We start from the raw sequence: 17,680 nt of genomic DNA, 5'->3' as shown, positions 1-17,680 counted from the left end.
TAATTAATAAATATGCGCTATTGTGTTTGAATAAAGTAATCAATATGCATTTATCATATGCTAAATATATGATGCCGACTTCTTCTAAATGTAATTTCGTTGTATATTTTATGAAAGGTTCATTAGACACTCACATTATAAATAAAAATATTTGATTTTGTCTCTAGTTAGATAGTCCATTGTTTAACCAATCGGTTTATTTTGTCTTGTGTTGTAAGAAAATGTAAGTAATTTTCTTACTCCTCGCAAAGCCAATGAGTTTCATGTGAGTACCATCTCCAGCTTTGTCCAGTTTGTGTAAAGGGTCTTTTCATATGTTAATGATGGGGTATTGTGTTGTTTTACGGTTGTAATGGTGGTTCATCTATATTTTCAATATAGCTAACCCTATTTTATTTGCAAGTGTTTGAAGCTTTTTAATATTGATATCAGTATATGTTAATCTTGTTGTTTGTAGTAGTGTCTATTACATACAGTTATGTAAAAAATATAGGATACTGTCCCTTGAATGCAAATGTTGTTTTTTGTATCATGTATGAGATCCACATAGTTTAATCTTCAAATATATTTTTGTTAGCATATTTCCCCCCCCCCCACTCCTAAAAGGACTTTAAACCATATTCATTGTTAAAATAAAAATATTTACAATAAAATATTAACACAATAATGTCTCTTAAAGAAAATAGACTTTATTTAACACGTCAATATAAATGTGATTTTAAATTTTTTTTTTTGACAAAGTACATGTAGATATACCAACAAGCTTAAAATATGTGTTAGCATATGTAATGTTGTTAAAGGGACAGTTTAGAAAAAAAAAATTTTTAAAATTATTCGAAAAGTCAATTCTGTAATATCAAGGATATCAAATGTTTCTCAACAATTGAACATTTGTCTGGGTTTATTTAAATTTGCTATCTAAACCTATGAGGTTGGTGTGCTCATTTCTTAAATCTTGAAGAGTGCTTGTAATCATTATACAATTTGAGCACTAGAGGGCATTTGGATAGCATTTGTATATGTAAAACCTTGTGCTCATACAGCATATTATTGACCATGTATTGATCATTGATATCTAAAATGTTGTTATGTCAGAACAACAAATAAGTGGTCATTTTTCATAGTCATAGATACAAGGGTAAGCACATAAGTCACACATGTATTTCTCCATGTTTTGTTGTTTCAAACTTTATAATGCGTAATACAGTGTTTTCTTTGTAATCAATAATTTTCTGACTGTCCCTTTAAGCTGTGTTATTGGCATTCAAACAGTAATATGCCATCATGGATAATTGTTATGGTAATTTAGTTAGCGATTCGGGAAACAGTTTGGACATCACATCACAGAAACCAATCAATATCATGAACAAGGATAGGTATGTGATGATGTGGTTTTCACACACTTATAACCCACACTCTGCAAAGAATCTTCCTCCATGGACCCGGTCCCATAGAAGTCGATTATATACAGAGTGTGGTCCACAAGTGTATGAAAACCACATCATCACATACCTATCCATTACACAAAAAAAATATTTGAAGATGGAAAAAAATACTTACTTCCTCTTCCTTCCCCTCTTCCCACGGGGCTGAGGCTCTGGGAGAGGCAACTGCCGACTCCGAAGAGTCCTCCTTGGAGCTGTTGTGGGAGGAGTGGAAGGAAGAGTACTGGGACGACCAAGGTGAGGAGTAGATGGCTGAGGAGGAGGAGAAGATGGATGAGGAGGAGAAGATGGCTGAGGAGGAGGAGGAGTAGATGGCTGAGGAGGAGGATGAGATGGGCCGGCAGGAGGAGATGGCCCAGCAGCAAGAGGCCCAGCAACAAGAGGCCCAGCAACAGGAGGTAGACCAGCATGCGCCTCCCGGAAAAATGTGAACATTTCCTGATGAAGATTAAACATTCTTGTTTGTCCTTCTTGTATTCTATTCAGTATATTGATTATTTCATTTTGGCCTTGAATTATTTGATTCTGCCCATCAAGTATTCTGCGTCGTCCTTCTATGTTTTCTATCCGGGAGGTACGCATCTGGTCTATGTACTCCAGTAGAACCCGCACCTCCGCTATTTCTTCTTGTTGTGCCTGTTGAACCCGTGCACGGCGGGGTGCCCGTGCACGGCGGAGTGCGGGTCTTTGAGGGACCTCGGGTTCCGCGGGTTCCGCGGGTTCAGCGGGATCCTCCTGTGCTTCCGGGGCCTCTTCATCATCTCCCGTGCGCTGTTCGTCACGGGGGGCCTCTTCCCTCCGAAGTGGGAATTCCTCACCACCACTCTCATCCCGGGGAGATGCAGGAGGCTGTGCTGCCTCGTCCCCAGACTCTGTATATAAATAAAAAAATAAAAAAAATATATATATATATTAGCATATTTGCAAATCAAGGTTTAAATGACTTAGCTTACGATACAATTACAAATGCAGAATCATTAATCCACTTTGAAATCTAACAAACAATCAATACGATTTCCGCTTTTTCTAAACCGTGTTTGTGATATCTGGTCAATGTGAATGTTTTTGCGTTTGTTTTCAGTCTGTTTAAATGCACACCTAACCTATAGCCTAGATACTGATGTAACCGCAAAGTAATAGAATGCGTGTAAACAGCGTAATAGCATTAATCTGATCCTTAACACATGAAAACCAATGTTTTATCTTTCATGATTTAGAAGCATACATTTAGTATCAACTTTCGAATGTACTTTTCTTATCTAATTAGCTTCATTCTCTGGATATTCTTTGCTGAAAAGCATATCTAAATATGCTTATAAGATGCTGATTGTTAGCTGAATATAGCTGCCTCCTGTGATTGTTTCACCGTGTGCATGGCTATTTCTTCATTAAAATATATCTCAAGAATGAATCAAATTAGGTAATATAAGTACATTTGAATGTTTTGTCAAATTGTATTCGCTACCTCAATCATGAAAGTAAATGTTTGCGTATAGTGTCCATTGAAATACATTCGTATGTGAAATTATTGTTCAATGAGCTTACCGTCAGATGAGAGTGGCAGGTTCCCGGTATCGATTCCTCCGATACCGACTACTTCCACCTCGGAGATGCTGGGCCGCAACATTTCCTCCCATCTGCAGTACTCCATTTCAAGGGCAGGGCCGCCACCGGTCCCTGCGGCATGTCGGGCCTCCAGGCTTAACTTTTTTTTAAGTTCAAGTTTACAGTCCCGGTACCGATGTTTGATAGAATCCATATCCCGGTTCCGGCCACCCACTGCATTGACTGCATTCCTAATCTCGTTCCAGAGCCTCCTCCTGTCAGTCGGGGTAGTCTTCTGGTGCTGCAGCATCCTATGCCTGGCCATATAGGCCTCTACGAGGGCCTCCTTCTCCTCCATCGTAAACCTCGCCTCCCTAGTCGCCTTGGCCTTCCCCTGTGACGATGCCCTCTGTTTCCCGGACTGTGAAGCCCTACTCTGACCGCCACTGGGCCCAGCCACTTGGTCATCTTGAACCAAGTGGCTGGGTCCACCCACCGCTTCCACCCCCGCTTCCTGCCCCCCTTCCTGCCCTGTTCCTCTCCCCCTCCCTCTACTCCCCCCTCTACCTGTCCCCTGCCTGGCCTCCATCTCCTCCCTAAACTAAACCCCAAATAATCAAACAAAAAGTGAGTGTGATGAAATGAAAGGGGGTCAAAATAAAGAACTAAAAAGACAAAAAAGGTGCTTAAAGTGTGAGGGATGTAAACAAAACAAAGAGGGTAAGGAGTATTTAAATAAACGAAAAGAATAAGACTAAAAGGAGGATATGTAAACTAAATGTAACTAGGGGATGGGTATGGGATGGGTATGGGGTATGGGATAAGAGTAAATGGGATGAAAGGGAATGGGACTACAAGGAATGGGGTATGGAGTGTAGTATGAGGGGGTAGGGGGTATGGAGTGTATGTAGTGTTATTGATAAGTGTATGTATGTATTGAATGTGTTTGCGTGTAAATGTGTTAAGTGTACAGATAAATCACTCGCTCGCTAACTCACACTACTTCTAATTCTCAATAACAAACACTCCCACTAACGCTCACTAACTACCACTAACTGACGCTCACACTAACAACTATCACTAATAACTCCCACTAACTCACTCACGCTCCCACTAACAGACTCTCTCCCACTCCCACTAACTCCCACTAACTCACTCACTCTCTCACGCTAACACTACCAACTGACTCTCTCACGCTAACACTACCAACTGACTCTCTCACGCTAACACTACCAACTGACTCTCTCACGCTAACACTAACTCACTCTCAAAAATTCTCAAACTCTCTATTCTTAAACCTCCAATCTCCAAAGACCCACCAGCAACACAGTCAAAGAAGCCATGCTTGTGTGGTGCTTATATACCCTGTGTAAATGTTTAATGATGTCCCAATTTCCATTGTAATTAGTGTTCAGGTGTGCTTTATTAGCAATTAATATTATTGCAATGTGTATTAGGTGTGTGAATTTGCGCATGCTCATTTAGAGTTGGTATTTGTGGAATGTGTAGAATGCGATGATGTCATAGTGTTCGTTTTCGCTTTCATTGTCCAAAAGTATTCTTTTTAAATGTGAATTTGCGATGGTGTGTTCTTCGTGAAGTGTTGTATATGTATGTTTTTCATAATATATAATGATATTGAATGCGATTTTGTTTCTAGTGTATGTATATATTTTTTAATCCTTGTTGTTATTGTGCGATTTTCCGCATCTTAAAGTATATGCGTATTCCCCGTATAAATAGTATTAAAACTTCAACCGCTTGTGAATGTGTAATGCTTGTGTGCTTTGTTGATTGATTGTTGTTGTGACATTTGCGGCGTGTTATTGTTGTGCATGATGTGGTATGCGTCATATGACCGAGCTGTGCGTATTCTCGCGAGATCGAGTGTTAGGTGAAAAAAGGCAATTTATTTGCTTTCCCATTGATCTCTATGGGAGACTGTCTAACGCGGGCAGGATTACGCGTGTGACATACACGCGTTAGGAGCATCGTTAGATGGTCTTATATTAACTCTAAATACCGGAGTCAAACAATGACGTGCGTTAGACATAAACAGCCCATCTACCGCCGAACTCTAAATCTAGCCGATAGTGTTTTAAATTAGATAAAATAAATGTGGTTGCATATTTGCCAATCACTCACTTGATTCCAGATCACACTAACCTAAATATTATAATACCAAGTTATTTAACTTCTTTTTGAGTTAATACATATATAACTTTTCTCACAGTATCCATTCACAATATAAACATCAACACTGTCCAGGACACGATAGTATATATCCACCTAATCCCAAGATTCAATGTTCTTTAATATGAGAGAAGTACAAGTTATGCTCTTAGGCAAATTCCAATGACAGATTGGTCAATGACCTCCTTTCAATCCATTGTAAACCATTTAATTCACTATCCAGAAGCACATTGGATGTTTATAATAATACAGTCAAAACCTTGGTGATAATCAATATAAATTTATTTGCAACATCAAGAGTAAGATTTTTTTAATAAATGTTAAAATTTAAAAACTGCAACAATGGATTATTTAAAAATAAATACCTATAATTATGCTATAATCTGTTTCGCTATATACCGTTTAGAAGAACAAAACAGAAAATGCATTTCAAATGATATACTTCTCCCTGATAGAAAGATAAGAAAGGAGTAGATTTATAAATACTCGACAAAAACACACATGAATGCAATACATATCTTTTAATGATATACAAGCGCAGTTGAAACATATATAAAAGTAAAATCCTGTTATCAATAGCACACTTTATGCCACTTCAATGCCATCTAAGTCTGTCTCTCCTTCAAGTAATTCTTTGTAAGTCCGGCTAATATGTTCCCAATGGCTCAAGTCAATCAAAGTTTAATCACGCCTCCTCTTAGCCCTCAGAGTATTAGGATTGGTCTAAATGTAGCCAATGGGTTGCTGCCTATGCATTTAAATACCCTGAGACGCCGGCGCGCGTCACCTTTGAAAAAGCCGAAACGCTATCGGCGAAACATGTTAGGGAAGGGTAGCTGTTAATACCCTGTTTAGTCTTTTTTAATGGCATAGCTAACTTAAAATTAATTTACCTAGATAGTGGCAATTTGGACTAGATTTTGACTTTTAGTAATACGGATATTTTTCAGTATTTAGATCAAAGAGCGTGCTATATTTGAACCGCACAATAGCTGTAACCGTTAACTATTGCACCAGACCGCCATCATATATACCTAAATAATTATACTTTTAGAACTCAAAACTACAGCGGCAAACCAGGCGCAAGTGCTAACGGCACATTACATGTTAACAGTATAACGCTAACACTGCTAACCGCTTATACTGATTGTCAACAAAATTATATTATTTAAAAATCTGTTGTTAACCGTATAAGATCATAGAAGGCAGACGCTAATACTAACAGTGTCAAAGCTCAGTTTGGATAAAACAAATCTTCTAAAGATATATCTGAAATATTATATAATCTGAGCAGTCAGCATATCATTATGGTTGCTTGAGTAACTAAAGACGAATAACCTTTTGATAAATTTTTACACAATAGTGACCAAGTATTCTTACTGGTCCCTTAAGTGTACACTGTGATAAGTAAGACAATAAGTATCCTATCAGTACCAGACCAAAGATATATATTGCTACGGACTGCATAAAAGATATGATTAAAATACATTTATATCAAAATTTAGAAATTATGCCGCTTATATAGCACATGCAGCATAACATAGCAGTCAGATACTGAGATTATAAAAACATTATACTGCCTTATACAGACTGTCTGAAATATCACACTTCTAGTACTATATTATATACAGATGACAATCGTATTCTATAGTAACGCATCAACTATATACAAGTATAAGCTCCAATTACTCAAGTAAATTTCGAAAGTGGTAAAATACTAACACCACTTATAATTGAATAACACAAACTTGAAATTTATAAAACAAGTTGTGTCAAAAGTACACCAAGCACCTTTACATGCCACACATCAATCAAAAACAACCAAAAACTTTGTTGCATTAATTGTCCAAGTACATAATACATATCAAAACTGAGAACAAAATATCTCAAGTGATTCTGTTATCCCATTGAATGATAAAATGGAACAGTAAATAACAAACTTACGGCTAGATTTGGAGTTTTGTCGGTAACGACCCGAAAAGCTAACGCTGGCTTTTTTCTGGCCGCACCATAAAAATAACTCTGGTATTGAGAGTCCACATAAAGGCTGCGTTAGGCTCCAAAAAAGGAGCGTAGAGCATATTTAACGCATCTTCAACTCTCGATACCAGAGTTGCTTACGCAAGCGGCCAGCCTCAAAAATGTGCTCGTGCACGATTCCCCCATAGGAAACAATGGGGCTGTTTGAGCTGAAAAAAAACTAACACCTGCAAAAAAGCCGCGTTCAGCTCCTAACGCAGCACCATTGTTTCCTATGGGGAAACACTTCCTACGTCTGCACCTAACACTCTAACATGTACCCCGAGTCTAAACACCCCTAACCTTACACTTATTAACCCCTAATCTGCTGACCCCTGCATATTATTATTAACCCCTAATCTGCCGCTCCGTAAACCGCCGCTACTTACATTATCCCTATGTACCCCTAATCTGCTGCCCCTAACACCGCCGACCCCTATATTATATTTATTAACCCCTAATCTGCCCCCCACAACGTCGCCTCCACCTGCCTACACTTATTAACCCCTAATCTGCCGAGCGGACCGCACCGCTACTATAATAAAGTTATTAACCCCTAATCCGCCTCACTAACCCTATAATAAATAGTATTAACCCCTAATCTGCCCTCCCTAACATCGCCGACACCTAACTTCAATTATTAACCCCTAATCTGCCGACCCGAGCTCACCGCTATTCTAATAAATGTATTAACCCCTAAAGCTAAGTCTAACCCTAACACTAACACCCCCCTAAATTAAATATAATTTTAATCTAACGAAATTAATTAACTCTTATTAAATAAATTATTCCTATTTAAAGCTAAATACTTACCTGTAAAATAAATCCTAATATAGCTACAATATAAATTATAATTACATTGTAGCTATTTTAGGATTAATATTTATTTTACAGGCAACTTTGTAATTATTTTAACCAGGTACAATAGCTATTAAATAGTTAAGAACTATTTAATAGTTACCTAGTTAAAATAATTTCAAATTTACCTGTAAAATAAATCCTAACCTAAGTTACAATTAAACCTAACACTACACTATCAATAAATAAATTAAATACAATACCTACAATGAAATAAACTAACTAAAGTACAAAAAATAAAAAAGAACTAAGTTACAAAAAATAAAAAAGTATTTACAAACATAAGAAAAATATTACAACAATTTTAAACTAATTACACCTACTCTAAGCCCCCTAATAAAATAACAAAGACCCCCAAAATAAAAAATGCCCTACCCTATTCTAAATTACTAAAGTTCAAAGCTCTTTTACCTTACCAGCCCTGAACAGGGCCCTTTGCGGGGCATGCCCCAAGAAGTTCAGCTCTTTTGCCTGTAAAAAAAAACATGCAATACCCCCCCCCCCCCCTCAACATTACAACCCACCACCCACATACCCCTAATCTAACCCAAACCCCCCTTAAATAAACCTAACACTAAGCCCCTGAAGATCATCCTACCTTGTCTTCACCTCACCAGGTATCACCGATCCGTCCTGGCTCCAAAATCTTCATCCAACCCAAGCGGGGGCTGGCGATCCATCATCCGGTGGCTGAAGAGGTCCAGAAGAGGCTCCAAAGCCTTCATCCTATCCGGGAAGAAGAGGCGATCCGGACCGGCAACCATCTTGATCCAAGCGGCATCTTCTATCTTCATCCGATGACGATCGGCTCCATCCTGAAGACCTCCACCGCGGACCCATCTTCTTCCGGCGACGTCCAACTGAAGAATGACGGTTCCTTTAAGGGACGTCATCCAAGATGGCGTCCCTCGAATTCCGATTGGCTGATAGGATTCTATCAGCCAATCGGAATTAAGGTAGGAATATTCTGATTGGCTGATGGAATCAGCCAATCAGAATCAAGTTCAATCCGATTGGCTGATCCAATCAGCCAATCAGATTGAGCTCGCATCCTATTGGCTGATCGGAACAGGTGTTCCGATGTAGAAATATGCGATTTGTTTAGGATCGATTCGGAAATTCGTCCGAATTCGTTAAATTTGGAGATTCAGATTGATTCGAATTTCTGAATTGAAATAGTGCCGAATCTACCGAATAAATCCGAATTAGTTCGGATTTATTTGGTAGATTCGGATGGCCATGGATTACACTAGTATTGTACAGTATATTAGGTATATCACTCTGCTATGGGTTACACCTAATATACAGTACATAATACTAGTCTAATACACAGCATATCCCACCTAACACATACCGAAATTCCGAATTTCCGAATCGAACCGAACTGAATCCAGCCGAATTCATTCGAATCCGAAACGATTCCAAAACGAAATTGATTTGAATTTTTCCGAATTCGAATCAATCTGAACCGAAATTTGAAAACATCCGAATCGATCCGAACCGAATTTTTTCGCCATGCACATGTCTATTCCTCTGCATGTGTAACCATGACATTCCACCCATAATCCCCATGTATAAGAATAATTATACCCATATTCCTATCAGAAACAGGTCAAATATGTTCCTTGGCATGTGTAACCATTTTATTCCACCCATAATCCCCATGTATAAAAATATTTATATCCATATTCCTATCAGAAACAAGTCAAATATGTTCCTTGGCATGTGTAACCTTGATATTCCGCCCATAATCCCCTTATATAAAAATATTTATACCCATATTCCTATCAGAAACAGGTCAAATATGTTTCTTGGCATGTGTACCCATGATATTCCGCTCATAATCCCCAAGTACAAAAATAATTATAACCATATTCCTATCAGAAACAGGTCAAATGTGTTCCTATGCAGGTGTAACCATGATATTCCACCAATAATCCCCATTTAGAAAAAGAATTATACCCATATTTCTATCAGTAAAAGGTCAAATATGTTCCTTGGCATGTGTACCCATGATATTACGCCCATAATCCCTTTATATAAAAATATTTACACCCATATTTCTATCAGTAAAAGGTCAAATATGTTCCTTGGCATGTGTACCCATGATATTCCGCTCATAATCCCGTTATATAAAAATATTTACACCCATATTTCTATCAGTAAAAGGTCAAATATGTTCCTTGGCATGTGTACCCATGATATTACGCCCATAATCCCGTTATATAAAAATATTTACACCCATATTTCTATCAGTAAAAGGTCAAATATGTTCCTTGGCATGTGTAACCATGATATTCCGCTCATAATCCCTTTTAAATATAAATATTTATACCCATATTCCTATCAGAAACTGGTTAAATATGTTTCTTGGCACATGTAACCATGATATTCCACCTATAATCCCCAAGTAGAAAAATAATTATACCCATATTCCTTTCAGAAACAGGTTAAATGTGTTCCTCTGCATGTGTAACCATGATATTCCATAATTATAACCATATTCATATCAGACATAAAACAAATATTTCCTTTGGTATGTGTAATACATAATCCCCATGTTTAAAACATCTATCCCCAGGTTCCTATTAAAACAGGTAAAATGTAGTGCTTTGCACATACATTTACTATATTAAATCAGTAATGTAGTCCTTCAAACGTATTGACTATTTTTTCTATTATTTCTATATAATTTACATTGATTCCATTATACAGCTGTATATATAAATATATCAGCAAGTGAATAGTTAAACATTTGCATCTACTTTATGCAATTTAGTATCAAGCACTGCAAAAAACAACATATTTTGAGTTACAGCAGTCATTACCATGAAAGTGTGTAAAAAATATACTGACACCTATTGATAGTGTTAAGCTTTGCAGCCAATCATCCCATCATCCCAATATGCAGTTTAGTATGTCCCCATTTCTTGACGAGTACTCCGCATGAATCTTCCAAACAAATGTATGATAATCAAGAATCTCTAAGTATTAACTTTATAACGCAAATTAATAAAAAACATTTTTTTACAGTATTTGAACAAAGAAAAGGATCGGTTGTTTAGTAATTAAAAGACATATCAAAACTCAGTAACATCATTCACTGTGTGTAAAAACACCACTTATATCCTATTTATATACAATGTATTCATCATACGTAAGTCAAATAAAACCCCTTCAAAACGCCGTTTTACAAACATACATGCATTGCAAGAGTTACTAATATGTCATGTGACCGATTGAGCGTCACGTGACAAATCATAAGACGCACACCTGCCTCTGAGCCTGACTGCATTGAGTAATAGGAAGAATTAACCAATTGAAAAGAGAAAAACTGTAGCCCAAACATCAATGGGCGTGTCTAGTAGGCGGGACAGTTGCTAGAAAATATAATTAAGTTGGAAGCACTAGAACATCGGTTCATGAGTTAATTCTTAGAGGTGAAAGATTGTTACATCCGTCAGGTGAGTGAATTAGTGGATTCTGGAGTTTAATGCTTGTGCATGTTCACGAAGTGAGCAAAATATTGAGAATAGCGATATACCGATAAGTCTTCTATGAGCAATTTGTTATTCTCACACATCTGGGGAACGCAGGGATCCCCGCTATTCCCACTCACCGAGGCACAATTTGAGACAATCACTCTTTCCCCCAACATAGACACCGATATTTCTGTTTACATATGTAAATATACTTAAGGGGCAAAGATGAGCTGTGGGTCGGGTGATTGTACCATTGGTAGGTGTGCATATGACTCATACGAATTTGTCTAGTTACTGTGTCATTCCTACACTGACGATTGCTAGTGCATGTATTGTTTCAAATCTGATGCTTTCCCAAACATACCTCCGTATTAGCCCCTATATTGGTGAGTAGGGATTGTGTGCCTGAAGCCAACACTGTGCTATACAGGGTGTTGTCATTTGACTCATACTTATAGCCGCCCCCCCCCCCATCAACAACGTGTTTGTTGTTGTTTCCTCTACATCCCCAGTTTTTCACTTTTGTTAGTGTTCTGTGCCCTCTCCACCTTACTTGCTTTTGCACTATACAGTGTGTAGTGACCATCAGTCACCACCACTACTTCTTCTTCTTTAAGGGTCTGCTGTAATCCTGCTTTTTGGGTTTGCTATGTCTACCCCACCACTCTTTTGTGGGGTGCACTATAATCTGCTGTTCTCCATTCTTTTTAGGCACTCTGTACTGGCACACCATAAGTTTCCCCATCTCTAGTTTTGTTCTACTGTCTTGCTTCATTTATGATTCACACCCTTACCATTTGTATGAAGTGCAGCATTTCCAATTCTGACTTTCATACACAGTTTAATGCAGAGACGTTATCAATGTGTCCTCTAGCTATCATTGTGGAGCACTGCTGTGTGTGTGTATATGTGTGTATGTATATATATATATATATATATATATATATATATATATATATATAATTAGTCTGTGCAGAGAGGTAATATCCTGAACCATTTTCTATGGAACTGCATCCTTCTAGTGTTCATTACTTTAAAGTGTCATAAAACATGTTGCGATCTGTGTCTATCCTAAAATTGTGATCTGTGCATATCCTAAAAAGGCTAAGTAAAAATAGTTTGCATGAAAAACAATGTTTGAAAATTGCTGGCAAGTAATTAAAAAAAAATAAGCAAAATTACATAGCCATGCTGTCTGGAGTAGTCTGATCTATCCCCTTATCAGTGTTTAGCTTTGGAAACACAGGCATCAATTTAAATTGAGTTCAGCTGCTTTATTTGCTTCTAGGAATGCTGCATTCTACCAAAGCCAAGGTAGGTAGATAGATGCAGTTATAGAAAGAAATGTGTAGGGGGATTCTGTGCTGTACAATTCGGAAACTTAAAAGAAAGGGTTAATGGCTTAGCGCTGCAGTATAAATGTGCAGGTAAAGTAATGAAAGTACATACTATATTTTGTCACTTTACATGCTTAATCATGTGTTAGGGCATTTGTCATAGTAGAAAGTGACTACCCCCATCTCAGCAAAGTTTCATTTCCTTATTTTGGCATTGGATTGGAATTTGACCCTGTATATATGAAGGGGAAGCCACCCCTCCACAGAGTAGTGTAATACTTTGCAACAATATAACTAACACAGTACACTGATTTAATGGCAATTTCAACAAAAAATGTTGAAAAACTTTAATATGCGCTAATTTTAAAGTAATATTTGTTTAAAATGTAGCTGTGTGGTCGGTAAAATAAGCTGTTTGCTGTTCAAAAGATCCTGCGGAGCACAATGGTATCGGAAATGCATTATTATGACTAAATATCAGGGGACAACACAGGACTTTTTTTTTTTTTTTTTATGTTCCTGTGTAGGATCATTGCTGGAGCACAGCAGGGTTGGTCTTATGTACAGAACAAAAGGATAGATCAGATCTAAAGTAGAATATCACTTAGAATAGCATGGCTTCATGGATGATTAGGCAATTCAGGAAGGCCAGAGATTTAATGTTCATACTGAAAGTGTGTTCTGCGCTACTTCCTAAATTCAGTTTATCGCCTGTTAAGAATTACTCAGGAAGTATATTTATGCATGAATTTAGTGAAACCACTAAATGCATAAGTGGCTACACCTGCTCATAATACACAATTCTTATAGAAGAGCAAAGTGTGTGTGTTCTATGCCTTATTTAAACAGACATAAAACAGGTTGAGATCTGTGCATAACCTAAAAGGGCCAATAAATTAAATAGTTTGCATAAAAAAATAAGCAAAACGAATTATATAGCTAAGCTGCCCCCTCCCCTTATTAGTGTTTAGCCACAAGCATATTTCAACTGAGTTCACAGCTTCTAGACATGCTCCAGCAGATAATCAATATGCATTCTACCAACAGAACAAAAGTTAGATACAGCCAAAGAAGGAAATGTGTGTGTGTGTGTGTGGGGGGTTAGACCTTTACAATTCAGGAACTAAAAAGAAAGGGTTAATGGTGAGGCACTGCCGTATAAATTTGCAGGTAAAGTAATTTAAAGTACATATTATATTTTGTGTCTATCGCAACTTGTTTTATGTCCCTTTTAATGCTGCCCTCCTCATTTGTTATTTTTTTTTTTTCACATTTAGTTATTATAACCTATTGCCTTTGCCTCTTCCCTTCTAGGATGTCACCCCCTTGGCTTATATTGTTCTGGGTTTCTGTGGTTAGCGCTGTGCAGTGCCCAGATGGCAGCACATGTGAAGAGCAGAAACACTGCTGTAAGCTGCCCAGCAGAGGCAGTTATGGCTGCTGCCCCATGGATACGGTATGTAAAAGTACAACAGTGTTGTAAACTAAATGGCTGAAAGATGTATTTAATGGGAATGCCATATTGAATATAGACCTATGATGGTAGTTTAAATGGTCAGTATACACCAATTATAATATAACTGCATGTAATAGACACTGCTATAAAGAATATGCACAGATACTGATTTAAAAATTCAAAGACTTTAAAATCTATGAAATACCCCCCCCCCCCCCATATAAAGACTCATTATACAAACAAGAGAAAGCAGATATTACTATGAATTTAAAACTTTGGGGCTTGGTTAGGAGCAAGAAATTATCACAATGTTTTAAAATAAGCAAAACTCCACATTTTTATAAAAATACTGACGGATGGGCTATATAAATGGATAATCTATAAACATTTATGCAAATAAAAATTTAGTGTAAAATGTCCCTTTAACCCCATGATTGTCAGTAGCAAGCTCAGTGCATTAACTTAACCCCTTTAGTTAAGGGTTAAAGCACTGTTACACTTGTTTCTAGTAACAATCACAACCGGAATTTCACCCCTTGATAACTCCCCTTTCCCCTCACATGTACTTTATGTCCAGTGTTAAAAGGACATACAAACCGAAAAACTTTCATGATTCAGAAGTTGGGGGGGGGGGGGGGGGCATATGACTGGAGTAATATATGGTTAGCCGTTATACGTTATAAAACGGTTTATAGATTAACGAGAACGGCAGCATTGCTTCATGTACTTAGCTAGCTCCAAAAATGTGCACACTTACCCATCTCTTCAACAAAGAATACCAATAGAAATTTGGGGTTCCATGTCCCTTTAACTATGCAATGGGCTGCTGGCTTTGAGAAGTAAAAGATTAAACTATAATGTAAAATGTTTGGGGGGTTGTTAATGTCAATTAAATCCTTTGAAATGGTATTATAAAATTATTATGTATGTATTAAACTCTGGAGTATACTTTCATTATTTCTTTCCCTTTTCCTGGAATTCTATTCTGAAATTGTGAGCTTTTTAGTTCTTGTTACAAATGGAAATGGAGAACACTTATAGAACACTTATGTTCCACACAACTATTGGCTGCACACTATTTACCTCTTTATAACTGTCCCTATTTGGCCACAGCAGAGAAAGTAACCTAAGTTACAACATGGCAGCTCCCATTGTTTTATAGACATTAAAACTTATTTTGTCTATTTAAATCGCTAATGAAACTTTGACACAACCTTCATGCCCTTCACAAGTGTTTAACATCGGCGTAAACACTTGCTGCAAAAATGAAATTACACAATAGTCAATGCGATCATGGGAGACTGCCTAATGGACGTGAAGGGGTTAAATACATCCACATGTTCTCAGCATGATGCATTCAAAGAAAACATTAGTCTAACATTTATTTATTGTTTATTGTACCTTTTTAATGCTGAATCACTTGAAAGTGGTTATTTCTCTATTAAAAGTCAAATGGGAAAACATCACATGTTCGTCATTCTATAAATACCTCAACTTTCTCAGTAGCCACATTTCACTATAGAGGGATGCTTATCCCAAGACTAGTGAGGGAGCATCCATCTGGCATGTGCAGGCAGTCACATTTTATTTTTTTTATTTCCCCCCTTCAGTTTAAGATGGTTTGTTATGATATGATGCAACATTATGGTGAAATTCAATGAGATCACAGTAAAGCAAACTGTCAACTCTGCACTGATTGCATGTTTTATATATAACATCTCACAGGGCACTTAGATCTGGCTAGGTAAAAAAGTTATTGTATGTTTGACCTTTTCTAATCTGTGTTTTTTAATTTTTTAAAAAACATTAGTAAAAGTAATGCAGTTTCTTTAAGGGAGCTATGATAAACAGGAAAATAGTGTGACTCACTTTATTGCCATTTTATTGTGGTGGTCTGGAACTGAACCTGCAATTTCTCCAAGGTACGTGTGTGTCTAAAGAAATGTCTATCTTGCACAGAAAAATACCACTATAGTTTACTAGTAAAGGGTTAAAAGCTACTAGCCCAGAGGGCAAAAGTTACTCATCTAATCAACATTAGATAGGAAAGTCAAATTTCTAAATCACCTGCTGTGGTGTGTGTGTGTGTATATATATTTACACACGGGCGCAGCCTTATTTTATTACTGGCAGACTTCCTGCCGGTACTTAAGATGGGGGTGACAATTGTGGGGAAGGGAAGAGAGCTGTTTGAGAGGGATCAGGGGGTGGGATGTGTCAGGTGGGAGGCTGATATCTACACTAAAGCTAAAATGAACCTTACAAGCTACTTAATTAACCCCTTCACTGCAGGGCATACAAGTGTAGTGCTTAGCGGCCTTCTAATTACCAGAAAGCAAAGCCATATGCCTATTTCTGAACAAAGGGGATCCCTGAGAAGATTTTACAACCATTTGTGCCATGACTGCACAAGCTGTTTGTAAATTTCGGTGAGAAACATAAAATTGTGAAATGTTAACGTTTGTTTGTGTTTTTTTTTTGGGGGGGGGGTCGCATTTGGCGGTGAAATGGTGATGTGAAATATACCAAAATGGGCATAGATCAATACTTTGGGTTTTCTAAAAAATGCTAAAATGCTCTGATCTTTCGGAAGTTTTTGTCTGAAGTGCCCGGTCCATAAGGGGTTAAAGTGTTATATATTCCTGCATCAACTCTAAATGATTCTATTTTTTTTTTTTTTTTTTAAATGTTATTTCCCAAACCATTTGAAGGTGGCTTGAGCGGCATCAAACAATATCTCCCTAATGAGCTCTATGAAATTTTGTTAGTGTGTGTGTATATACATTTAGGTTGCCCAACTAACGTGAACCGTACTCTAATACACAGCTATGATATAAAAAAAATGCTGCTATTGAGATCTGATCTTTGGTGTCTGTTCTGTTTTTACCTTTACATTTGAAATGGGTCACACAAGAATTAGAGAGTTTAAGTCAGGATTTATTTATTTTTTATCTACTTTTTATATTTTTACCTTTTTAAACTGCTCTGCCGATAAGCGCAGCGCTCCTGCCCGCCATCTTGTCTAATTGATTGACAGATAATGTATCCTAAACCAACTAATCCTTGTTTCCCCCCAGGGCGTTCACGCTCTTTGCGTAAGCGTCACTGCCCAGAAACAAGGATTAGTTGGTTTAGGATACGTTATCTGGCAATCAGACAAGATGGCGGGCAGTAGTGCTGCGCTTATCGGCGGAGCAGTTTAAAGTTAAAAATATAAGAAAATAAAGATTTAAAAAAAAAATAAAAAAAAATCATGACTTAAACTCCTGCTCGTTTTGATAAGTCTATGCAATGCCGTGAGGCTGTGCTTGTAACTTGACCTTCACTTTAACATTGTACTGGTTT

The 17,680-nt window shown here is 37.4% G+C and overlaps 1 protein-coding gene across 1 annotated transcript in view; it reads left to right on the top strand.

Annotated features, from left to right (window-relative positions):
• Positions 1-11,370: 11,370 nt before the first annotated feature.
• Positions 11,371-17,680, top strand: part of GRN (granulin precursor) — a 117,765-nt gene continuing 111,455 nt past the window's right edge. Inside the window, exons 1-2 of the mRNA XM_053699984.1 lie at positions 11,371-11,524; positions 14,194-14,335. Coding sequence (XP_053555959.1) covers positions 14,195-14,335 — 141 coding nt within the window. The 5' untranslated portion in view covers positions 11,371-11,524; position 14,194. The remainder of the gene's footprint in view (positions 11,525-14,193; positions 14,336-17,680) is intronic.

This window comes from Bombina bombina, chromosome 1 (genome assembly GCF_027579735.1).
Source record: "Bombina bombina isolate aBomBom1 chromosome 1, aBomBom1.pri, whole genome shotgun sequence".
NCBI classification, from domain to species: Eukaryota; Metazoa; Chordata; class Amphibia; order Anura; family Bombinatoridae; genus Bombina; species Bombina bombina.
Note: the sequence above shows the minus strand (reverse complement) of the source record. Positions and strands in the feature narration are given on the sequence as shown.